This window comes from Quercus suber, unplaced genomic scaffold (assembly GCF_002906115.3).
Source record: "Quercus suber isolate HL8 unplaced genomic scaffold, Cork oak 2.0 scaffold_299, whole genome shotgun sequence".
Taxonomy (NCBI): domain Eukaryota; kingdom Viridiplantae; phylum Streptophyta; class Magnoliopsida; order Fagales; family Fagaceae; genus Quercus; species Quercus suber.
In genome coordinates, this window is record NW_027069755.1 from 629,778 (window position 1) to 655,503 (window position 25,726).

General features: G+C 35.7%; 2 protein-coding genes and 1 long non-coding RNA gene across 3 annotated transcripts in view; 2 read left to right on the forward strand and 1 right to left on the reverse strand.

The window, feature by feature from the left end:
• LOC112032721 (uncharacterized) overlaps nucleotides 1-9,731 on the forward strand; it is a 13,398-nt gene extending 3,667 nt beyond the window's left edge. The window contains exon 2 of the long non-coding RNA XR_010632568.1: nucleotides 8,544-9,731. This is a non-coding gene — a long non-coding RNA (uncharacterized LOC112032721). The remainder of the gene's footprint in view (nucleotides 1-8,543) is intronic.
• On the forward strand, nucleotides 7-6,551 carry LOC112009327 (outer envelope protein 61). The gene is made up of 11 exons (XM_024041656.2): nucleotides 7-389; nucleotides 687-917; nucleotides 1,865-1,921; nucleotides 2,070-2,198; nucleotides 2,529-2,606; nucleotides 2,725-2,795; nucleotides 3,245-3,294; nucleotides 3,420-3,618; nucleotides 4,284-4,851; nucleotides 5,267-5,410; nucleotides 6,011-6,551. Exons 1-11 carry the CDS (start codon nucleotides 294-296, stop codon nucleotides 6,155-6,157), a joined length of 1,770 nt encoding a protein of 589 aa, XP_023897424.2. The 5' UTR covers nucleotides 7-293; the 3' UTR covers nucleotides 6,158-6,551.
• A 2,918-nt stretch (nucleotides 9,732-12,649) lies between the features above and the next one.
• Nucleotides 12,650-13,909, reverse strand: LOC112009313 (uncharacterized mitochondrial protein AtMg00810-like). The gene has a single exon (XM_024041645.1). The coding sequence runs from the start codon at nucleotides 13,907-13,909 to the stop codon at nucleotides 12,650-12,652; it is 1,260 nt and encodes a 419-aa protein (XP_023897413.1).
• Between the last annotated feature and the right edge of the window lie 11,817 nt (nucleotides 13,910-25,726).

Genomic DNA, 25,726 nt, shown 5'->3' on the forward strand with positions numbered 1-25,726 from the left:
ACAAATATTTATTTCTCGTTCGGCTGGCTATTCGGCAATTATTCATTCATTAATAATTTCCTAAATCCCAAACTGAAAAACAGAAACTGAAGCCCCCCAACCAAAAGTAAATTCCCAAATTAAAACCAAACTCTCTCAGATCTCTATCTTTCTGCAGAAGCAGAATCACGAGGAAGAAGAAGAAGAAGAAGAAGCTGTTATTGTTATAATTTTTGTGGGTTTGAGATTTTGATCTTTTTGTAATTGAAGTTTGGAGAGAGAGAGAGAGAGAGAGAAGAAGAAGAAGAAGAAGAATGTTTAACGGAATGATGGATCCAGAGATGATAAGGCTCGCTCAGGAGCAGATGAGTCGAATGTCGCCTGCCGATTTCGCTCGAATCCAACAACAGGTTTCTACCTAATCATTCAATCTATGCCTCTAATTTTGACTTTTCTTTTTTGGTGTTATTACATAATCTGCTGATTTGATTAAATTATGAGTTTTGAGAATTGGGTATCTCAGAAATTTTCATTTCAAGTTCTGGGTATTATTGATGTATTTGAATTATGGTCGAATTGGGTGTGATTGGGGCTATAATTAGCACCCACATTTGATTTTTTTTTTTTTTTTGGATCTTTAAATTGTATGGTTTTGTTGGTTATAGTTATTGTTTTTATATGGGTATCTTATGTGAATGGCATTGCAGATGATGTCTAATCCAGATTTGATGAAGATGGCCACTGAAGGCATGAAGAACATGAATCCTGAAGACTTGAAGATGGCTGCAGAGCAGTTGAAGCATACCCGTCCCGAGGAGATGGCTGAGATTGGTGAGAAGATGGCTAATGCATCGCCCGAAGAGATAGCGGCTATGCGTGCCCGTGCTGATGCTCAGATGAGCTATGAGTTGAGTGCAGCTGAGGTGCTGAAGAAAAAGGTATATCTTGTAACCATCTCAAGTAATAGCTATCCGTTTGTCTATGTTAAATATGGATCAATTTCTTTACAATGATTAAGACATGTGCTTGACAAACACGATATTCGTTTTGAGGGCCTAATCATCTTGTGCTTGTGAGGACTCTTCACTTTGAAGCTAAGGATGTAAAAAGGAATGCATTGATAGTAGAAAAGGATATGTAAATTAAAGAGATAATAGGGACTTCGGATAGAATAGAATGGTGGAGAGGAATACATGTGGCCCACCTTGATTAGACTAAAATGTTAATTTAAATATAAAAAAATTTAATGCTTTAAACATGTCATTTGAATACTCGAGAGTAAATTGAGAAATTAAATTAATGCAAAAAATGTCAAATGTAATCTTTTACGGACAAAGTTTTACTCCAGTTTGGCTTGGAGGAATCTCTTCCATACCATTACGTGGTGGGTTATAAGACCATCCACATGTATTAAATCACATGGTTTACTAACTCATTTAAAAAGTAATGTGACTATTAAGTAGGTCATGTGACTGAAAATACAAGTAGATGCTTATTTGAGTTTCTATGTAGTGAGTTGGAGGAAAATTTGCTTTATCTTTAAATCCAAATTCACCTTAAAAGGGGTATTGCTTTAATATGGAAAGAATTTTAAAAGAGAATAAAAATTAAAAATTCGCTTGTATGTCACTTTTCAAATATAAGACCCACAGCATATAAGATATATATCGATTCTCTAAAAGGAAAGAAGAATTTTTGGTTTAGAGAAGTCAATGAGCGGCATTTCTTAGGGGAGGGTTGTTTGGGGTGCATTTATCCAAATGACATGAGTAAAATTTTTTCTGGTTGGGGTTAGAAGTGGGTAGACGGGTGATAGCCCCCCTTCAACCCTCTTGGCTTGGTCCATGTCTACCATGCATTTATGGATTTATTTTCAATTTGGCAGGGGAATGAGCTTCACAGCCAGGGAAGGTTCGGTGATGCCTCAGAGAAATATTTGCTTGTAAGTGAACCTTTGTGTCTGTTTGAACCTTTTATTTACTCATTCATACATTCATTTATTTTTGTTATTGGTCCAAGAGATTGTTCCCTTGCTGGGTGTGGAGTCCCTTTTGACTGATATAATATTGTTTTTGCTCTCTAAATCTTAGGCAAAGAAAAATTTACAAGGCATTTTATCTTCCAAAGGCAGAACAGTTCTGTTGGCATGCTCACTCAACTTGATGTCGTGTTATTTGAAAACAAGACAGTATGATGAATGCATAAATGAAGGCTCTGAGGTATGAAGAAGTCATTTTTCTCTTCTGGTATCGTTTTGTTTTATGATATTGGTTGTCAATTGATCATGTCTATATCCACACATTTTGATGTAACAACACCCACTAATAAAACAGTATGTAGTAATTGAAACTAATAAATTATGGAGCCTAGCATAACTGATAATATAACTAGGAAGAGTATCTGAGAACATAAGCTAAAATATTTCCTTTTGTCTTGCTTTATGCTGCCTATGTAAGTGGACATTATTTTTTTATTAGTTACTTTCTTCACGTGCCTGTAAGTGTCGTTCCACCTTTAATCTAAGTTATTTAGTTCTTTTATTACTTCAGGTTTTGGCATATGATGCGAACAATATCAAAGCTCTTTACCGAAGAGGACAAGCATACAAAGAACTTGGTCAATTAGAAGTGAGTTCTATGTATTTATATGCAGTGATTAACTAATTGGTCTTTGAAGGATGTATATATTAATGTAACTGTATGCTGATTTGCTTGTGTTATCTAATGGCATTTCTGAATATGTTAGGATGCTGTGTCTGATTTGAGCAAGGCACTTGAAGTTTCCCCAGATGATGAAACAATTGCAGAAGTTTTAAGGTGTGCTCCTCTCTCAATCTCTATCTATCAACCAAAGAATAATGAAAGTATTTACTGAACATGTCATACGTACAGCTGATGTATGCATCAATGTGAGTCCTTTGGACTGGGGTTGAGTGGTGAGCCATATGCAATAACAGCTAATCTTTGAGATCTTAAAAAAGAAAGAATTTTTTTATTTTTTCCACTGAGAATCAGTTGATAATTTAATCCAAATAGTTTACAAATCACAAAATTTTAAACATATCATGTTTTACTTCTTTAAGCCTACGGTTTATACCATTAAGACTGTTGCCAATCCTATAAATGGCTCTTATATTTCAGAAATCAGGATTCTTGATTTTTTGGATTTACATTCCCTTTTATAAGTTATTTAACTCTCAGTTTTAACATTAAGCATCTGAGCTGTCAAAATTGACAAGTTAAATGGTATCAAATTGCTGACATAGGGATGCAAAGGAAAAATTGGCCAAAGAAGGGGGTGGGCATGCACAAAGAGGTATGTTCTTTTCTTGTTTTTTTGGGGTCCCTGTATTAACTTCTTAAATGAGTGAGATCTATAGCATATATATATCCCAGATATACAATCTTTTGACTTATTATTGATCTTTGCTTGTTTAATAGGTTTAGTGATTGAAGAAATTACTGAAGAGGTCGAGACGGTCTCTTCTGAAAATCATAAAAACTCATCCATGGAGCATTCAGTGGTACAGCCACATCAAAATGGTGACTCTACTAAGAGACAAAGTGCAGTTAACAGAGGGGGTATTATGTCCAATTCTGAGTCTTTGCATGCTTTGAAAGATGACCCAGACACAATCAGGTTTGTTTGCGTCCATAAAAGAGTTATTGCCTGCTTGTCTAATAATAATTTTTTGTTAAAGATTACTTGCATGTGACCATTACATATTACAGACCTCATTTAGTTTTGGAGTATTTGGTGAGGTGTTTGTTCATGTTTTCTAGATTGACTTTTGTTATTTGCTATCATGGATCCTCTAAGATACAGTAATACATAATTGCCATTACTATGAATAATTTAGATTATGTACTGCAGAGAAAAATCTCAATGGTTGTTATAAAATTCCGTGCTTGAGCCCAATATATCATGGAGGATGTAGTAATTTGATAATGCAATAGTTTTGTTTGGCAAAATAAAAGGGATTAAGAGTGGATATTGGATGAACATCAATTTTCACCTGACTACTTTTCCATAGCAGTGCGTTCATTTTGTAAAGAAAACTTGCTGAAATGTCCCAGTTCAGGCTATATTTTGCAACAAGTTGTCTCAGAACTGAATTTAATTTTGAAATAAGATGTAGTCCTATTGGGAATATATATATGTATATATATTCCCCCCTTCTGAATTCTAATTTCTAAAGGTCTTGTCCTGTTGATGCATCCTTTTCTATGTTCTGTACAGTCATTGAGTTATAATCCGTAAGATAGCTAACCTTTGTTTCTGTGCATGGTGTATTTGTTTTATAGATCGTTCCAGAATTTTATTTCAAATGTTGATCCGGACACACTGGCTGCCATGAATTCTGGAAATTGTGGAGAGGTACCTCCTGAAATGGTTAAGACTGCATCAAATGTGATCAGCAAGATGTCACCTGAAGAACTTCAAAAAATGCTTGAAATGGCTTCTTCATTTCAGGGGGAGAACCCTTATTTTATGGGAGGTTCCTCAGATAATAATCCTGGCAGCTCAGTTCCTCCAAATATGACACCTGACATGCTTAAAACGGCAACTAATATGATGAATAAAATGTCACCGGATGACCTTCAGAAGATGTTTGAAATGGCATCCTCTTTGAAAGGGATGGACTCAGTTCCTACAGCAGCAGCTGTAAAAGGGGTTTCAGATACTGGGATAAAATCTTCAGCAGCCCAGGAAAATCCTGTAGTTGATAGATCTAGTGTTGTGGGTGAATCTAGTACATCTCGTGATATGTTTTCAAATTTAAGAACTTCTACTCCATCAAGCTTCCCATCCTCGACTCCTGATTTGCAAGAACAGATGAGAAATCAAATGAAAGATCCAGCAATGCGGCAGGTTTGTTGATTTTATAAAAGCATAAATTAGATGTTTGGTTGCTTTATGTAGATTAAAAATAAAAAATTTGTCCTAGTGAAATGTTCTTAAATGTTTAGTGAAGCCCAGTTTGAAATCAAGAATTTTCTTTTCCCAAAAAAATAAAAAAAAATCTGTCAGATGCTATATTAATTTGTCATTAATTTGAAACTTTATTCGATGCAGTCAGACTACATATGTTATGACAATTTTCGATTTCTGTGTATTTTTTGTTTCCACTTTTGGATATTACTTGGTCACTGGATACTGCTTGTTTCTGAAAAAGTATAGCCCCAAGGATGAGTTTGTGCTTTGAATTGTTTATTGTGCCAATGGAATTACATTATTTTCTGTGGCTAAAAGAGTTCATGAATAAAATTTGCACGATCTTTGGCAGATGTTTACATCAATGATTAAGAATATGAATCCAGACATGATGGCAAACATGAGTGAACAGTTTGGTATGAAGCTTTCTCGAGAAGATGCAGCAAAAGCTCAACAAGCTATGTCATCATTATCACCAGACGACTTGGATAAAATGGTACCAAATCTTTACCCAAATTTTTAATGCATGTCTCATTCTTTATAATAGAACTAGCTAGAAATTTTTAATTTGCAATATAGTATTCTAGAATATGTTCAGTTTGCATCCTTAATTTATAAAGAAGGTATTTCTTCAAGTTTTTAGTAGGCATGTATCATTGTCATTTATGAAATGTCACTGCTATTGTCATGAGTGAATTAGATATGATTTGGATCTACTTGACGTTTGGAAAATGGATGAAAATAATATCAAATAAAAGTGAACACCACATTATGAGACTTTTTTTTGGTATAGATTGTCTCAGAATTGAAAAGAAAATCTATAACGCACCCCTCAATTTAAGTGAAATTTATGTTGTTTCACTCTCATCCTATGTAATGTAATGAAAGTTTTAAGATTCAAATTGTCTTTAGATGTTTAAGTTGTTTGACTCAAAAACCAGTCATTGGAGACGAGGTCCGTTGAAGTTACAGGCTATAAAAGATTCCTCTTGAGAAAATATACCTAACTCATCTGATCCAAAATTTGCACAGCTTACTGTTACTGTAGTTGATGATGAATATGAGTTTTTTGGTTTCCTGTGAATTGTTGGTGCAGATGCGTTGGGCAGACAGGCTTCAAAGAGGAGTGGAAGGTGTAAAGAAGACAAAGAATTGGCTGCTGGGAAGACCTGGCTTGATTCTGGCTATATGCATGTTAATTTTGGCGATGATCCTTCATCGGCTGGGATACATTGGTGGCTAGAAATCTCAGTCATGTAAAAATCCTATGTAAGTTCATACTCTGGATGATTGACAAGTGTTGAAGCTGAGTATCCTTCAATAATCTCCAGGAGGGACGGAAAATGCAATGCAGTGTTTACTTTAAGAAATGGAATACAATATAAAAAGGGGTTAGGGAGAGAGAGAGAAACCGGTTGGGGTGGGGAGGGGGTTGTTTGATGGATAAACATGATGCCCAAGATTTGTTCTTTTTTAATGCGGAATTCTTTGATTTATTGAAGCCTGTACTCTGAAATTAGAGGAGATAATATTAGTGCCAAAAGGGACTCTCAAGGAGAGACCCCAATTATGGAACTGATTGTCAAAAAAAACTTACGTAGTGTGCAATGATTACGGATATGTGATTTCTTGAGTCATGTTGAATGTATATATGAAACCGGACGAGTGAGAGTAAAAAACTATGCGGGACTCTCTTATTTTTATATAAATATTTGAGAGAGAAACTATATGGGAGAATTATTGCTTATAAGCTTTGAACATCAGATCGCCTTCGGCTCCACCTCACTCCAAACTTGAACTGAAACCCAAGTGGTGATAAAATAAACAGTTTCAATGTGTTACGTCAAATTTATAAAAAGGTCCAGCCACGCTATTGTAAGGATTCATTATTTTGTATGACATATTGGGTTGCATGCAATTGTTCATAAAAGATATATAGAGAAGGCAAAGTAGACATATCGGGTTGCATGCCACGTCATTCCATAAAAGAAATTTCCTATAAATTGTGGGTTTACAAAGCAGATCGTTCTTAATTAAAAATCTCCAGCCATTTCATTTTACTAGAAGTGTCAAATGGGCGGATTTGGGGTGATCATAATTGAGTTTGGTATATAAAACTCATTTACCCATTAAAACCTATTTAAACTAATTGCTTTTAACTCAAATTCAATCCAACCTAACCCAATTATTGTAAGTAAATTCCAACTTATCCAATTATCAACATTACTAAAATATCATTATAGTGAAAATTCCAACAATTTCTTAGATTCTCTTTTTCACTCTCTCTAGTTTCCATTTTTGAGATTAAAAAATTTCACATAAGCACGTGTCAACAATTATATTAAAAATTCAAATAAAAAAATATTTTCTTTTCTTTTCTATTTTCTCTCACTTTCTTGGCAACCAAATAGTACAACAAATACAAAAAATGTCATTTCAAGCTCAAAATTTTCCTGGAATTTCGAAAGCAACTATCATGGAAACAAATAGAAATTCTACTGAACCAAAAAAAGAGAAAAATGAACGCGTCCTTATCAATTACTCCATTCTTAAATTACCCAAATTAAAAAAGAAAAAAGAAAATTCAAACCCAGTAATAGTGTTTAAGATATAATGTGACAACTATCAAGTCAAAAAGTACCCTAACTCAAGCTTTTGTCTTTCACGACCAGTGAGCTTGGCAGCAAACCCATTGAAACTCCTTTTGGAACTTCTAACCAAGCAATTTTCTATAGAACTAGAGAGAGGGAGTGAGCATAAAAAGTAATAATTGCTTGCTAGTGATACAATAAAAAGTTCGAGCGGTGCTCCAGTGGAGATGACGGCGAGCCGAGTCTGGACTTGGCGATGAGCCTTCACGTTTCGGCGGTGATCTACTCGAGTTTAGAGCGGTTCGAGGAGGCGATTTCGATTTTGGAGCGGGCCATTCAGGTTCCAGATCCTCCTAGAAGCGCCGACCACGCGTTTGCAGCGTTTTTCGATCACATGCAACTCAGCGACATGTTTTCGATGCTTGGACAGGTGGATCGCTCAATTGCTTGCTATGAAGAAGGGCTTAAGATCCAGATCGAAGCCTTGGGCGAAACCGATCCACGTGTCGATGAAACTTGTAGGTTTGAATTTTTGTGCTTTTGATTTGCTAAATGTAGATTGGATTGCCATTGAGAAACGTGTTTGTTGTGCTTCATTGTTCTCTGTGAGAGCTAGAGAGAGAAAGAGAGAGAGCAAGCGAGAGGAGAGAGAGAGGTGTTTGGGTCCTAGAAAGTGAAGGAAAATAAAAATACTAAAACGTTAGAGGTTTTTTTATTTTTTATTTTTTATTTATTTTTTATTTTTATGGAAAGGGTTGGGTTGAATTTAGGTGTATTTTTTTGGGTTAAATGGTTCTTAGTTAAAACCCAATAATTATTGGATCTAATTAGGTTAATGCCCATTTAACCTAACTAATAATTGGATGAGGTTGGATTCAATTAGAGTGGGTGAGTTTGGGTAGGCAAATAGGATTGGGCTTATTTTGCCACCCCTACATTTTACACATCGCTCCAAGAAAGTCTCTTAGATTACAAACAATTCTCACCGCTCCAAGAAACTAGACTCTTCTGAGAAAAATTTCTCTTTCTTTTTCACAGAATCCATGGCGGGGGATAGAAAAAGAAACAGAAAAGAAGCAAATATGGGCAAAGGCTCAAAGGCAAGCACGTCCAAAGATCAGGAGGATATTGCTACGACTTTGGAGGCACAGAACAAGAACAAGAAAAGAAAGTGTGTTGTTGATAATGGTAGAGCAACCAGTAATCCAAAACCAAAGGAAAATGCGAAACCAAAAGGCCTTCAAAGCACACTTGAGTCCCGCATTTATGCCTATGAGCACCCAAAGATGCCACCAGTTCGGAGAAATATTGGCAGCTTAGTTAAGAATAATGAATACACTACACCTTTTGAGAAGCAGTTGCAAGAAAATGATATCAAGCAACATTATCGTCTTTTCTTAAGCAAAAAAGCTGTAAGAAAGTTCCTCTTTCCATTGTTGAAGGATGAAGAGCTGCGAGGTTTTGTTCGTCAAGGAATTCCAGTCACGGTATATGATGTACAAGGCAAGGCGTTTCCGATAAGAGTTGGAGCAAACTTCATGCAAGAATAAGCGCCATATACTTACTCGAGGGTGGGCAGCATTCTGTAATGAACATGACCTACGAGCGTTTAAAGATTTTGTTACGTTGTGAATGTTTCGCCATAAAGAAACGGACAGGCTTTGCTTTGTCATCTCCTTAAGAACAGTTGATGATTTGGATCATGGCATCAAGCAGAGGCCAATCAATAATTAGTCGAGCAATATATGGATATGGCATGCATGCAAGAACCAAAAGAAGGCTTCTTTGTGAGTTACTGACACTCTTTTTGGTTTGATTCTTGATAGTAATGATCGTTTTCTTGGTTTCTTTGGCGTTGGCTTTTGGTATCTCACTAGGTAGTAGTAGTAGTAGTAGTAGTAATTCTTTGCCTTTGGCAGGAGGATTGAGTGTGCATAATTCCATGTTACAGGGACAGTCTTTTTAGTTTGATTCTTCGTTCTTGCTAGTAGTGACAGTTTTCTTGCTTTTCTTAGGCGTTGGCTTTCGGTATCTTACTAGCTAGTCAGTAATTTTTTGCCTTTGGCAGTGGGAATTAGTAGGCATAAATGTTCATATTACAGGGTTTGAATAGCAATGGTTGATTTTGCAACAGTCTTGCGGGAGAATACATATTGTAGCAATCTGTAAGGTGTAATATTTGCAATAACAATGACCCTCTCTAAGATGTAAAATTCAGATTCTCAATTGTTCTTCGTATGTATGTTATTCAACAATATGTCTTACTTTAGAGAGGCACACGAACTTATCTTATTTTAATGTCTACTTTTGGAAGCAATGTGTGTGATTTGTTGCTTTATCCAATATATATTGTCATGTGCTTCTAATCACGTTTTGCCTTTTTCTTTTATGAGTTAATGGAATAAAATATTTTGGTATGGGTATTTTATTTTTTCTGAGTTATCAATGTACATAGTCAAATCAAGTTACGTTTTTTCTATTCTTCTTAACCAAAAAAAAAAGTTACATTTTTACTATCTTAAGAAAAAAAAAAAAAATCAAGTAATTTTTCGTTACACCAATTATTTATTAAATTAGTATTTTAAAAATTCACTGCTAGATCATAAGTTTTCATCCTTCTTGACATATAAATCAATTTTTGTGTTAATAAAATTCATAAACACACGTTTTACAAATGCCAAAAAAAAAAAAATGTTGAAAATACTTATTAATATTCAATTTATCTTAAATTTGATAAGTAGGGAGTGTAGAGAAAGAAAATGTATTAAAATGGTAAAAGTTTCAAAATTAACACTTACTGAATGGTGTGATATTGTCAAAGGTTAAATTAGATATAAATTTCTTTTTCTATCCCACACCTTAGAAAATTAAAATCCAAACTTAGAAATAATTTTTCTGCATGTTATCTTGAGGCTTTCAAACACATCCAAGCAAATAGTACCCGAGTGAAACATAGAAAACATAGATTCGAGTCGCCTAGCTACTTGCATTTGCTTCAAAGCCAACGTGATGCTCCGTAGTCAGATAACTAAGATATTGGTGAAAATCAAATATGATCAAGAAAAGAGTAACTATAATTACATGAAAATTACCAAGAAAGCAGTTACTAGGAAATAGTGGAATGAATATCACATATGAATATCCTGGAATAGTGAAGGGTGCTTGATAATATTTCATTCCTTGAAAGCCATTGAATACTAGAGGTAGTGAAACGATAGCTATATAAATCTTTCGAGTCTCAAAAGGGGGTGGGGGGGGGGGGGGGGGGGGGTGGTCTCACGTACAGCCGAACGTGGTGACAGCCTAAGAATGAATCCTATCCCTACTTAATAACTTGAGATGCTGGAGATCGCTTGTAAAGAATGACATAACGCTAATCCATGTTCCACACGGCTAAGGAAGCATCGTTTTTAAATATCATTAAGACTTGGTCGTTTGGAAGAGATTCTTTCTCGATCAAAATAGTGGAATGAAAGGCATTACAAGAAAGATATACACCTTTTCAAATGCCTCGCAAGATGAATTTTTAAGTCTCTAATTATGATCAGATGCATTCCGAACCCTCATACTACCGCTATCAAAGAGAAGCTTTTTCCTATACTGTAGTTGCAAGTCTATTGTTGTGTTTTGGAATTAGGGGAAGCAAAACGTACTTCAACAAGTACAAGCTTTTTGGCGAAGCTACACATAAAGAGGTTGAGCTATTCACTTCATTAATTTGACTTCACTTTACTTGATGTAATATCTAATCTCAATATATTAACCCAAACAACAAGCATGTTCGCCCTTAATCAATAGGTTTTATTTTGGAGCAGAGGGAGCCTTAGTTGAGTTTTGGAAGGAACTTGATTTAGTTTTAAATGTATAGATTCCCAAATTAACATTTGATGGTTAGCTTTGTAGTATTGTGTATTTTAGGATCTAATTAAAGTTGTATACCTTAAAGTATTAAGAGATGTATTATGTGAAATTTAGAATTTGAGTACCTGGTGGATTATATTATTCTTTGAGTACAGTGTAGATGCTTTGAATGTGAAGTGAAAAGTTATATCATTTAAGTAAAAAATCAAGAATGAAAAGAAAGAGGGAAGCTTTTGTAAAAGTTAAGTTGGTTCTTGTTAATATCAAGTTTAAGCTTGATATTAGCATATCAGTCATGATCACAAATCCAAGTATCGGGTTTGGGTCATGACAGCCCCAAATTGCTAGAAATCCCTCTCCATACTAGGTGGAAACGCCCCATGCCTGGTGTGAACAAAGCAAACGTTGATGGAGCTGTTTTCAAGGAGCAACTTACTGTTGGCGTGGGTGTGATTATTCGCGATGCTATTGGTCAAGTTGTTGGTGCCTTAAGTTAGCAGATATATGCTCCTTTAGGCGCTCTTGAAGCTGAAGCTAAGGCGATGGAAGCTACTATGTTGTTTGCAAGGGATGTTGGAATTCAAGAGATCATTTTCGAAGGGGACTCTCTACAAGTATACAATTTTCTTAAAGGAGGCTCCTTAGTCCCACCTGCTGTTGCCAACGTGTTGGAAGGCATTCTCTATCATCTTCAAGCTTTTCTTTCTTTTGATTTTTCTCACATAAAAAGGGTAGGCAATAGGCCAGCTTATCTTCTAGCTCATCATGCTAAGTCTGTAGTTGATTTTGAGGCATGGGTTGAAGAGATCCCCAGCTTTTTAGAAGCTGCTTTGGCCTCTGATGTAGTTGCTTGCAGCACTTAAGTTTTATTAATGTTATGTAGTAATATTGCAATAAAAAAAAGAAAAAGAAAGAATTGATGTCATGTAGGCTCTTTTGATTTTGGTTGTTGCCCTCTATTTGAGTGATGTTCTTATTGCCTATAACTTTGTAACTTTTTTTTTTTCTTTTTGTAAGAGCACAGAGAAAAGCAGAGAAAACAGAGAGAAAGAGAGAGTTTCTGGTGTTGAAGAATACTGAGATTGATTAAAAAATGAATACACTGTTACAATAGAGTTGGTTATCTACAATATATATACCACTGAGAAAGCATAGAAATATATCTAAGTAAATATCTCCTATACTGAGAATCACTCTAACAATCTTGTAACTAACCTTCACACGTGCACACGTATAAGCACTAAACCAAGTCTAAGTTACATAACATAAACTACACACATTTTTCATTTACTCTTCTTAGACGACACTGGTTTTACTATTGGAATTGTCATTGCTTCATCTGTGTCATGAAGCTCTTCAATTTTACAGCTTGAGCTTTCATCCCCCCTCAAACGAAAGGGAAATTTCCACATGAGTTTGGAGGTAAGCCAGTGAAACCGTGGAGAAGGCAATCCCTTAGTAAAAATGTCAGCAAGCTGGTCATGGGAAGAAATATACTGCACCAAAAGATCATGTCTAAGAACCCTTTCACGCACAAAATGGTAATCAACCTCGATGTGCTTGGTCCGAGCATGAAACACAGGATTTGAAGCAATAGCCAATGCACTAACGTTATCACACCACAATAAAGGAGGCCAAGGAAGAAAGACACCCAAATCTCGAAGAAGCATACGAATCCAACAAAGTTCAGTAGCGGAAGAGGCTAAGGCTCTATACTCAGCCTCAGTGGAAGATCTCAATACAGTAGCTTGTTTCTTGGCGGACCAAGTAATAGGACAATTCCCAAAAAAGACAACAATGCCAGTAATGGACCGACGATCCACAGGATCCCCTGCCCAATCTACATCACTATAAGCAGATAAAGAGATAGGGTCAGGGGTAAAAGCAAGACCGTAGTGTAAAGTCCCTTGAATGTATCTCAAAATACGCTTAGCAACTTGAAGATGATTCTGAGTAGGAAGACTCATAAATTGGCAAGCTTGCTGGACTACAAAGGACAGGTCAGGTCGTGTGAAGGTGAGGCACTGAAGGGCTCCAACAAGACTTCTGTATGGAGTAGGATTAGCAAGAAGAGAACTGTCATGAGGGAGAAGATGCTGATTTAGGGAGCAAGGAGTCTTGCAAGGTTTGCAATCAACCATAGCAAAAATTTCCAACAAATCTAAGGCATATTTTGTTTGATGTACAAATAACACAGTGGATGTATAGTCAATCTGAAGGCCAAGAAAGTAATGAAGAGGGCCTAGATACTTGAGAGCAAATTCAGAACCCAACCGATGAATGAGAGAAGCAGTAAAAGTTGAATCATTGCCAGTAAGAACAATGTCATCAACATACAATAAAAGAAAGACCAAATGACAATCATGCTTGTAAATGAAGAGATTACCGTCAGCATCTGAAGCAGAGAATCCAATGTGAAATAAGTGAGAGGTAAACCGTTTGAACCAAGCCCTAGGGGCTTGCTTAAGACCATAGAGAGCTTTATGGAGAAGGGAAACATGCTTAGGAAACTTAGAATCAACATACCCTTGAGGTTGAGCCATATACACCTCCTCTTTTAAAAAACCATGTAGGAAGGCATTGCTCACATCAAGCTCCCTTAGTTCCCAATTCTAATTCATAGCCAAAGCCAAAAGCAACCTGACAGTGGCAGGTTTCACAACAGGACTAAAAGTCTTCTCATAGTCCAACCCAAACTGTTGAAGATAGCCCTGAGCAACCAGCCTAGCTTTGTACCTAGCAATGGACCCATCACTATTCCTTTTCAATTTGTACACCCATTTACAAGTAACAATGTTTTTATTAACTAGCCTAGGTACCAAAGACCAAGTCTTTTGTTGCTGAAGAGAGTTAAATTCAGAATCCATGGCTGCAACCCACTGAGGATGTTTGACAGCAATGGCAAAAGATGGTGGTTCTATCACAGTGTAGTCATTAGTAACCTGTAAAGCTTTAGGCTTATATATACCATGTTTAGATCTTGTAACCATAGGATGATTATTATGAGTGACAGGCAAAGAAGAGGCAGAAGGAATAGAAGATGAATCAGGTATAGATGGGGAGGAATCAGGTAGAGAGGCGGCAGGTATAGGTGGTGGATTAGGTGGAGATGGAACAACAGGTATAGGCAATGATGAAGTTAGAGCAGAGGGTATTAGAGAATCAGTAAGATCTAAAGGAAAAGAAGAAGTACAGGGAGAGGGAACATCAATAGGATCAGCAATGGAAGGAGAGGAGGAAGGAAACCAATGAGAAAAATCAGATTTGAAAGGAAGATTAGGATTAGTGCAGGCAGAATTATGAGTAAAAGGAAAAAGAGATTCATTGAACAAAACAAAACAAGCAATGTAAATTCTATTTGAAGAAGGATCAAGGCAGATATAACCCTTGGATAATGGAGGATATCCAAGAAAGATGCACTCTTTGGACTTGGGTTGAAGCTTATTTTTATTATAAGGGGTTAGATATGGATAGCAAGCACAACCAAATGACTTAAGAGCATGAAGAGGAGGTGGTTTGGAATAAAGGGACTGCCAAGGAGACTTGAAGTTCAAAACAGAAGAAGGCAACCTATTGATAAGATATACAGCAGTGGAAAAAGCATAAGACCAGTAGTTATAAGGAAGATTGGATTTGTAGAGGAGAGAAAGACCAGTTTCAACTATATGTCTATGTTTTCTCTCAGAAACACCATTTTGCTGTGGAGTATGGGGACAAGAGGTTTGATGAAGAATGCCATTGGATGAACAAAATGCTTGAAAAGCAGAGTTAGTGTACTCAGTATCATTATCTGTCCTAAGGACTTTAAGTTTGGTAGAATATTGAGTTTCAATAAGAGCTTTAAAATGTTTGAACACAGAAAGAACTTCATGCTTATGTTTCAACAGAAATAACCATGTAAATCTTGTACAATCATCAACAAAAATTACATAGTAGTTGAAGCCAAGAATAGATGTGAGAGGGGCAGGACCCCAAACATCACTATGAACAATATCCAAGACAGAATTATACACAATGGAAGTTTTATTCAAAGATGACTTGTGCATTTTAGCACTTATACAATATGTACAGGAAGAGCAAAGTGTATCAATCTGAGACAAAGACACATGCTTTATTACATTTTGCAAGGCAGAATATAAAATTCTAGAACTTGGATGTCCAAGTCTATGATGCCAAAGCAAGATCAGATCAGGTTTGATAGAAGTAAAAGCAGACACATTAGACTTAGAGTTGAAAACAGCAGAGGATGAAAGTGTAGAAGTAGTGGGAATAGGATAGACTCCATCCTTACTCAACCCTTTGTAGAGGATCCTCCCCGAAGGCAAATCCTGAATTGAGAACTTCTCAGCATCAAAATAACAAAATGCATTATTTTGAAGACACAACTTATGAACAGACAAGAGACTGGATGCAAGATCAGGAACACAAAGTATATTATTAAGCCTAAAATTATGAGTAGAGGTTTGAAGCTCACCATGACCCACATGAGTGACAGGAAGCTCTTGTCCATTGCCTACAGTAACTGTCTCATTGCCTTGAACTGGTTGTTGATGCAATGACAACTGAGATAGATTTGGAGCAACGTGATCTGAGCATCCAGTATCAGTGAGCCAACCATTACATGACTGCACTTGTGAAGAGTTAGCTCCCATTGAGGCTAACTTGGTAGGAGCATGTTTTCCCTGATATGCAAAGTCCATCCTGTGATAGCAATCAACTGCTATATGACCAGTTTTCCACAAATTTGACAAATTGGCCTATTGGATTGACCTTGTCCTCCTTGAGACTTAGATTGATTATACTGTGGACCTGAATGAGGATTGTAACTTGAATTGCCATATCCTCTAGAATTCGGATTATAACCTGAATTACCATATCCACTAGAATTGTGACCACCATTTGGATTATATCCACGACCACCTCTGCCTCTCTGATTATTGTTTCTACCACCTCTTCCTCGAGGAAAACCCTGATGCTGTGGTTGAAAGTTCATTGCCATGGCTACTGAATTAGGATCAACAACAAAAGCTTTAGACCTCTTCCTAATCACTCTTTCTTCAGAATTGAGCAAAGTGTTAAGTTCTTCAATAGACAGAACATCACTACGAGTCCTGATTGCGGAACTGAAAGAGTCATATTCAGACAGCAATCCATCAAGAGCTATATGAAGAAGCTCTTCATCATCAAGAAACACTGAAACAACAGCTAGCTTATCACGAGTTTGCTTAATCTTTTGAAAATAATTGTCAATTGAATCAGAACCTTTCTTGATTGCATTCAATTCATTTTGAAGACTCATCACATGAGATCTTAAAATTGAAGCAAATCTCTTTTCCAATACTTTCCAAACTCCCTTGGCAGACTTTTGCCCAACAGTAAGAGCAAGAATTGAAGGAGACAGAGTTGAATTGATAAAAGTAAACATTGCTTGCTCACGGTTTTTCCAGGAAATGAAATTAGGGCTAATCTCAGTAGTGAAATTGCCAGAAGAATCTTTGAGAAAACGATTCGGAGCTATAATAGAGTCATCAATCACATCAATCATCGAGTAAGTTTCAAGAATTACCTCAATTTGATGCTTCCAAACGATGTAGTTGCCATAATCGAGCTTGACAGTCATCATCGAAGACATATTGGATAGCAAAAGCAGTGAAGTATTAACAGGTAAAACTGCAGATGTTGAATTTGAAGTAGAAGATGAAGAGGTTGCATTTGTGGAAGCCATTGTTGTGGATTCAAGCTCTGATACCATGTAAGAGCACAGAGAAAAAGCAGAGAAAACAGAGAGAAAGAGAGAGTTTTTGGTGTTGAAGAATACTGAGATTGATTAAAAAATGAATACACTGTTACAATAGAGTTGGTTATCTACAATATATATACCACTGAGAAAGCATAGAAATATATCTAAGTAAATATCTCCTATACTGAGAATCACTCTAACAATCCTGTAACTAACCTTCACACGTGCACACGTATAAGCACTAAACCAAGTCTAAGTTACATAACATAAACTACACACGTTTTTCATTTGCTCTTCTTAGATGACACTGGTTTTACTGTTGGAATTGTCGTTGCTTCATCTGTGTCATGAAGCTCTTCAATTTTACAGCTTGAGCTTTCACTTTTATTCTGTAAAATCTTTCAGTGCACACAATTTTTTTTTTAAACGGGGTCATAGATGATGTTCATTCATCATACAATGATATAACTTAAAGTATATTTTATTATTTAATTTTGTTAAATATTTTGTTAGTTTATATATGATTTCTTTTTTAACTAAAAGCAGTAAAAAATTAGTTCAGATATTATTCTCGATTAATTTATGCATTGCATGAAGTCAGGGCCACTCTTTTTGCCCTAAAACTAGTGGTTCATCATCAAGTTTCTTTTGTTATGTTTGAAGGAGACTCCAAATATTTGAATAACATTACACTTATTTTTACATATTTTTATATCCACATATATTTCTAAAAAAATTAAAAACTGTTGTTTAAATACACGTACCAAATAGGCCACTTCTAGAAAAGTTATCAAAATTGTTATAGGCTTATAGCCGCTGTTATAGTCCAATGTAGCGATCACTCAAAAATTTTTAGTTTTACCATTTTGGCTATAGTGTGCGTTTTAGCTTTACTTTTTTTGATGTAGCGTGCGTTTTTGGTGATTTATGGTATGTTTGGATGTTTAAAAAAGGAGGGGGAGTAGAGTAGAGGGATGGAGAGTAATGCAATTACCTTATTTGGAAGTTTTTTAAAGGATGAGGGGGAGGGGTTTGGAGGAGTTTGGAGGGGTTTAGACTCCCTCTAGCCCCCCAATTTTAATTCCCCAAAATTGGAGAGATTTGGAGGGGGAGTAGAGTACATAAACTATTGATCAAGTAAATTACCTAATTTACCCTTATTATATTAACAAAATTACACAAGGGAAAGGGCTAATTAATCCCTTCCCCCTTACTAATTTTAAAAACATCCAAATAAGGTGGAGGTGAATCATTCTCCTCTACTCTCCTCCCCACTACTCCCCTTCCCTCTACTCCCCTCTACTCTCCTCCCTCTCTAAACTTCCAAACAAGCCATTAGGTTGCTAAAGTGAAATGTTATAGCCACTGTTATCAGAATTTATTGTATGGGTCCCTGTCAAAGTTATCACTCCAAATACGAGTCAATATAATTGAAAGATGAAACTGACCGGTACCAAATAATAGAGCTTGAAATGTCTCCTTTGTTTTTTTCTTCCAAAAAAAGAGAACTTTCTCTCCATTATTTTTTTCCAGAGTACCCCACCCACGTGAAGTTGTTGCCTTTTTAATTTTAATTTTTTCTTTTTTATGGAAAGACGTATATTTTTTATAATAAGTATTTTGATTATATCATTTTTAAAATAAGTTAAACACAATACTGTTAGTGATGAGTCCGTAAAATAATTAATATTAATAATTTGTCAACTCAATCATTGTAAAAATTTTAATGTAATAATTCATAATATCTTCCTTCTAAATAATAATAATAATAATAATACTAATAATTTTATTATTGGATAAGCTAATACAGTAAAGTAGGGATTGCCATATTAGTTTGATATAAATTTACAATTTTAACTAATATTTATAAATTTAATGACACTTTTTTTTATAGATACAATAGAATCATACTAATTAGTTTTTAGTGTAGATAAGATTTACTACCGCGCACTTTTGATGCGGTGGTCACTTCACAAATATAAATGCTTATAGGGTGTGGAGGGCAAGGGTCGGGATTCAAGTCTCCAAAAGAGAGTTTCACCCACATATACTTAGATTAGGTTAGAGTAGAAATTCTATTTTATATAAAAAAAAAAGTGTAGATAAGATTTGATCTCGATATCTCTTATTTAACAAAGAGAGACTTTATCGATTGACACTTGAGATAGTACTAATATCTCAAGTGTCAACTGATAAAATACTACCATACACTTTTTGTGCGATGGTCACTCCACAAGTATGTTGGGATAAACTCCCGTCTATGTGTGAATTAAATTAAATACAACCAAAGCAACATAGAAAATAGAAATCTACGGAAGCCATAAAAAATTCAACCAACAAGAACATCAAGAAATTACATGAAAAACCCTCCAGTGTAGAGGGAAAAACCACCGGGCAAATCCGATCAATCCACTATAATAAAATAGAGATTACAACACTCAAGTTATACCCAAAACCTGAGTTCACAATAAATTGAGAAAATGCAATAACACAACCTATTATTGTAGCACCCAAAAGCTGGTAGCAAGATTTTCCGCATTGAATGCTTTAATTCTTTGTGATTGTTTTAATTCTTTGTGATTGTAGCACCCAAATAATCGTCCTAAAGAAAATCTCCAATTTATCTTCCTTGTGTGTCTTAGCAAAAGAAAAATCATCTTTTCTTTTTTCCCTTAGTGCCGCATAAAGTACTAAACTTTTTCCTTTAGTCGGCTTCAAATCTGTGTTTCACTCTTCAGTTTTTCTCTAAATCTCTCTCACTATTCATGAAACCCATGTGCAAAGCTTTATATAAAAGCTTTCAAGCCACCTGACACTCCTATTATAATTCGGAATAGGAGTTTTATTCATGCAAGCCAACTATTACTTTTTCTATTACAATTAGGAGTCTTCAATGCTTGCATTCCCAATTGGGCTGGACTCTTGGTGCAACCGTGCACCCTAATAAAGTATAAGTGCTTGTAGAGTGTGGGAGTAAGGGCCGGGATTCAAGTCTCCAAGAGGTGGCTTCACACACATATACACTTAGATTAGGCTAGAGTAGAATTTCTATCTTGTATATAAAAAAAAGTGTCAACTGATAAAATCTCTAATTTAATAACACTTTAAGTTTATGAATATACAAAAATTTATATATCTATAATCTATAATAGGAAAAAATGCTCTGACATATCTCCTAAACTTTAAAGTAGTAGCCATTACACCCGTAACTTTTAATTTGACCAATTTACTCCTTAAGGGTTTGTTTGGATACCGCTTATTTTGCTAAAAACTAAAAATACTATAGCAAATAATTTTAAACGCCAGCTGATTCTTTGGGGCTGAAACTACTGTAGCTTCAGCTGAAAGTACTGTAGCGTTTTTGTTTTGTTTTGTTTTGTTTTTTTGTTTTTGTTTTTGTTTTTGTTTTTTTTTTTTTTTTTTTCACTCCTTTCCCAGTAGCCACATAAAAATTTGAACATAAAAAAAAAAAAATCTTTAGCTTTTTCGGCATTGAGGAGTGAAATGTCATCTAGGTCTTGAAGGCCTAATGTGAAGGAGTTTCCAGCACTAATTGAAAGAAGAGATGGGGAGCATGGTCTCTGGACCTAAACCATTCTCTCTCTCTCTCTCTCTCTCTCTCTTGATGTGCACGAGGTGGAGCTTCCTCTCTCTTTCTCCCATGAGTTTGGTCTTATGAAGATCAAATGTTTTAGTTTCTTGATTTGGGAACTCGATGGTGGTGGTTGGTTGATAATGGTGGGTTTGATGGGTTGATCGGCAGTGGGTTTGATGGGTTTAATATGGAACTCAGTGGTGCTAGGTGAGGTTGAGATTGGTGATGGGTTTGATTTGCGTTTGATGGGTCGATCTGTTTGTTGGGTTTGATTTGGTTTTGGTTTCATATGGGTTTGATGGGTTGATCGGTTTTGATTTTTTTTTTCATATGGGTTTGATCGGTTTAATCTCAGATTGGTGGATTTTGTCTTAGTTTTGGTTTCACTGTTTTGATCTTCTGTTTTGATGGGTTTGCTGGGTTTCAAGAACATGAATAGTCATGTTTTGGGAAGAACATGAAGAATACGAAGAACAAGTTCTTACAAAAAAAAAAAAAATAATAATGAAAAGAAAAGGAACAGTACACGCATGGAGGGTTTTTTTGAAACAGTGCATTCAGCCAAAAATTCCTCCGTTTTTTCTGAGTTGTGGGCGTTTTGATGGACTGCATTGTAGCCATGGGTCCCACGGACTGCAAACGCCAAACGCAGACGCATGAGATTTTAGTACAATCCAAACGAATACTAAACTTTACATATGTGCCAAATAGATACTTCCCTGTTGTTAAAATTTAACAGTCAACTCATGTGGGAAAAAAAAAAAAAACCAGAGGATCCGATTGAGAGGGAGAGAGAACTAGGGTTTAGTTTTTTGCAAAAAAAGTACGAAACATTAGATTTATGTCTACCGTACAACATCAATTGAGGAGATGAAGTTTTGGCTATGGAGGTGGAGGTCTTTTTCTTTTGGTTTTGTCAAATAAATGTGCAAAATAATTGTCATTGAATTTTTACATGAAGGGAAAAAAAAAAATTAAATTATAGAACATAGTATGGTGAAACTTTAGCTATAAAATAAGTTACAAGTTTCCTATCAAAAAATTAAATAATCAGGGAAAAATGTCCAAATACCCCTTGAACTTTAACCCAGTGGCCATTACACCCCTTAAACTTTTATTTTGACCAATTTACTCCTTAAACTTCACACATGGAAGAGAATTTACTCCTATTTAAAATAAATATTAAATGCTATCAAAACAACAAGAACACTCCATTTTTGAATCACAGCTATTCATCTTAGCAAGTTAGTTTTCTACAATAGTAACCTAACTAAATTAGTCAAAAAATCCAACCAAATGGAAGAGAATTTCAAACGAACACCAAGTGTATGTTTGCTAAATTGTTTTTTTTTTTTTTTTTTTTAAATTTTTATTTTAATACCAGTCAAAAAACAGTATTATATTTCCTAGGATAGAAAACTTGTTTGGCAAAGAAAATGAAAACACTACACACAAGCGTGTTTTCAGTTTCTTGTTTGTAAAGGCCAATGAAAACCTGGAGAAAACCGTTTTAAAAACTATAATTTAATGATCCTGTTTTCTGTTTCAAACCTGTCGTGTGTGTTCATTTTTTGAAGCTAGCCTCCATAAACTCTTGGTTGTATCAGCAGTTCACAAATGTGTAATATATATTAAATGTGTAAAACTTAAGTTAAGATGAATGGAAAATTATAATCACTTTTTAACTTACTAATAATCATTCATTGCATTTATAGTTTGTAAAATAATTCGTNTTCTATTTCCATGTTTAACTAACTATGTTTACGATAATTAACTACGTACTTAGTACCACATTTAACAATAAGCAAGTATATTATTGTAGTTTCATTACCAATTGATTGTGTCGGTCTCATATATTCATGATAATTTGATAAAATACTTTGCGAATAATTTCAATTAATGCGAAAGCCTAAAAGACTTATATATTGTGAGTAAAAATCGAAGCAAAAACAACAACATCAAGCCCAGATTTGAGCAAAAACTTCATGAAAGTTCAATATATGTCTAAAACACCCTTGAACGTTTAGACCCCAAATTATAAAAAAAATAATTCAAGCTTATAATCAAACAATTAATGTGCGGAACATGAACATAAGCCAATCACAGAATTGATAACTAATCTATGCCAAATATAAACACATCCACAGCAGTAAATATAAGGCAAAAATAAAGGGAAGGAAGATGCAAACACACAGATAACACACGATGTGTTATCGAAGAGAAAGCCGAAGTCCTTGGCGTAAAACATCTCCGCTGCCCTCCAAGTGGTCAAATAATCCACTAAAGAATGTAGTTGGGATACATGAATAGCAGAAGACCCTCCAAGCCTAATCTACCCAGGTACCTAAGCCCTCCAAGCTTCTTACTCCAACGAGGTTATACCAAACTTATTTCTTCTTTAGTTTCTCGGATTCCGTTACTATACCATAGCATCAACCAATGTATATTGGTTCCTTCAAAACTGCTTCCCTTAGCACCAAATGAACCTTCTCATAGATATGGGTGTGGTGAGAAAAGGATTTGGTCAATAGCCTCTCAAGGGTATGACAATGGAAAGGAAGAGAGTAGAGAAATTTGTAAAGTCTCTAAGGTAAAGATTGGGGATGAGGCAATCTTGTTTTTCTCTAGGGTTTCTCTCACAAAATTCTCTCTTGAAATTCTCTCAATTTAGTGGGTATAAGGGTCTATATATAGTGGTGTGTGTTTGGAATACGAAGAGACAGTTTTTGCCAAACAGGGCTAATTGGCGGCTTGACCTCGCGGCTTGTCCAAGTCGTGAGTTCAAGTCGCGACGTAACGGCCTGGCCAACCTGGGACTTTTGTCCTGTAGTGCGACAGTTGGCGCGACTTTTCAGCTTCCCTGTGTACTTCTCACATGCCTGCATTTGGCAGCTTGCCAGTCGCGAGTCAGCCGCGAGTCCTAGCCGCAAAAATCTGCTTTTTGCACATACTTGAGTTTTTCTTCACATCTTCTCACACACTACTTTTACAATAATCTCACATAAATACAGGGATACTAAGTGCTTAAATTACAAGCAAATTGGCACTGAATAAAGCCAACAAGATGGTTGATAAATTTCAACCTTATAATCTCCCCCTTTGACTATTTCGTGACAAAACCCTAAAACAAACTCTAGACTTAACGCGTGAGTTGGGAACAGTTGAAAAACTCACTCACACCTAACTCTAGAATCTGTGAAGCTTTAGAACCATAAGAACAAGTAACTCCTGAAACACAACACAATAAGTTCATTGTATGTAGAAAACTTGTAATGCAAATGGAGCAAGTATAATGCGATCAAGTACAATGGAGTAAAGCAATAAACCATGGTAAGACCAAAACATGCAATCACTATAACCAAGTGATCACAATACTCATTCACACTTGGAATGAACATCCGGACATTTCAAGTTGACAAACACAAGGCAAATCACTTGAATGACCAACACTCAACCAATGCACAATATATGAAGTATGTGCATCTAGGAAAAATCCTACATGGGCACAAGAGTGACAGTACTTTAAAAAGAATGCATAACATTAGATTAGAAGTACTGATTTAACAAAGTACAAAGACTGCATAAAGCATGACATAAACCACAAAGGCCTACAAGTGTGCATAATCAAACCTTTAAAGCTTACATAAGCAATATGGGTACAAACCAAAAAGAAACAGAACATATGCTGAATTAACTGAATAACATCATCAATATATAAATGAACCAAAGTGTTAAAAACATTCAAGAGATATGAGTTTAATCCAAATAAACAACTAACACCACAGAGTTTTAAATTAGTAAAAACAGCAGAAAGCCAAAAAATAATCAAAGCTATGCACAAAACATCAAATGATAAAGAAATCTCCCCCTTTCATTATGCTTTCTATCTCTCTGTCTATCTCCCCTTTTCTATGTGCATCTCCCCCTTTTTGTCAGGCATAGCTAAAGGCTATCGTTAAGCTTTTGTTGTATAACATCTAGCTGAGTCTCGATAATTGTGAGTCGCATATGAGTTTGATTGTGAAAGGAGTTGAGAAGCCGTTCTAGATCAGAAATCCGATGAAACACATTCTCGATGAAGTAACTTTGTTTGGGCATTTGAAATCCAGGAGGAACAGACGGAGTCCCAGTTGCTTGAATAGGAGTAGTTGTAGCATGAGCAGTTGGAGATGCATGTGTGAATGACTTACTCTTAGGTTTCTTGGAGGAGTGACTCTTGCTTGCTTGGAGAGAGTATTAGGATATTGGTGGAGGACGAAGCAGGAGTCTTTCATCTGATGAAGGACTAACACCTTCACTAAGAACAATCTTCATGACTAGACTGCAGAATGGAAAAATTGTTCGTGTTGCTAAACGGGCCGATGTTTTCCCAATGATTTGGAATATATGAGCACAGGTGTCAATTGGTACACCAGTAATGAGGTCACACAGGAATTTAGCCATTCTAAGATTGATGAAGGTAGTATTTGATAGTGGGTAGAGATTGGAGAACATGATCAGTTTTAAAGTTGTCAATTCAGGTGAAAAAAATGCAGTGCTTATAGATGATCCTGTGCTTCCCACTTCATGTTCATTCCCAAGAACATAAAGGATGTCTTGTGCCTGAAGTTCCCGGTCATCGTATGAAGTTCGATCCACATCTTTTGGTCTAGTGGTGTGAAGAACTTTAGCAATGTAGTCTGCATTTATGGAAAATTCTTTTCCTCGTACCCAGCATTTCAATTCGACTCCTTTGTATCTGGCATTTGAAAAGAATTCCTTGACCAATTCTTCAGATGGATCCTCAAAATTTCCAAATAGATCAGCCTAATCTCTTTTTTCAAAAATCTTAGGGATAGATGTTGTCCCTAGTGTGTCAAACTTGACAACTCTTTCCACAATGGGAGAAGACTCTTTGAAGATGTCTATGTAGGTCTTTGAGTCAGTAGAGTCCCGAATCTCTCAATGGTAGAGTATTTGGATGACTTAGACGATAATTGTGTCTGTTTAGCAATCGGAGTTGACGGATCATCAGTTACAATGCCT

What these genes read in the sequence shown, in the direction of transcription:
- LOC112009327 (XM_024041656.2), top strand. Translation starts at nt 294, where the DNA reads ATGTTTAACGGAATGATGGATCCAGAGATGATAAGGCTCGCTCAGGAG. An exon ending in ACAATTGCAGAAGTTTTAAG is followed by an intron (nt 2,796 to 3,244) that starts GTGTGCTCCTCT and finishes TTGCTGACATAG; the next exon opens with GGATGCAAAGGAAAAATTGG. An exon ending in AAGATCCAGCAATGCGGCAG is followed by an intron (nt 4,852 to 5,266) that starts GTTTGTTGATTT and finishes GATCTTTGGCAG; the next exon opens with ATGTTTACATCAATGATTAA.
- LOC112009313 (XM_024041645.1), bottom strand. Translation starts at nt 13,909, where the DNA reads ATGGCTCAACCTCAAGGGTATGTTGATTCTAAGTTTCCTAAGCATGTT.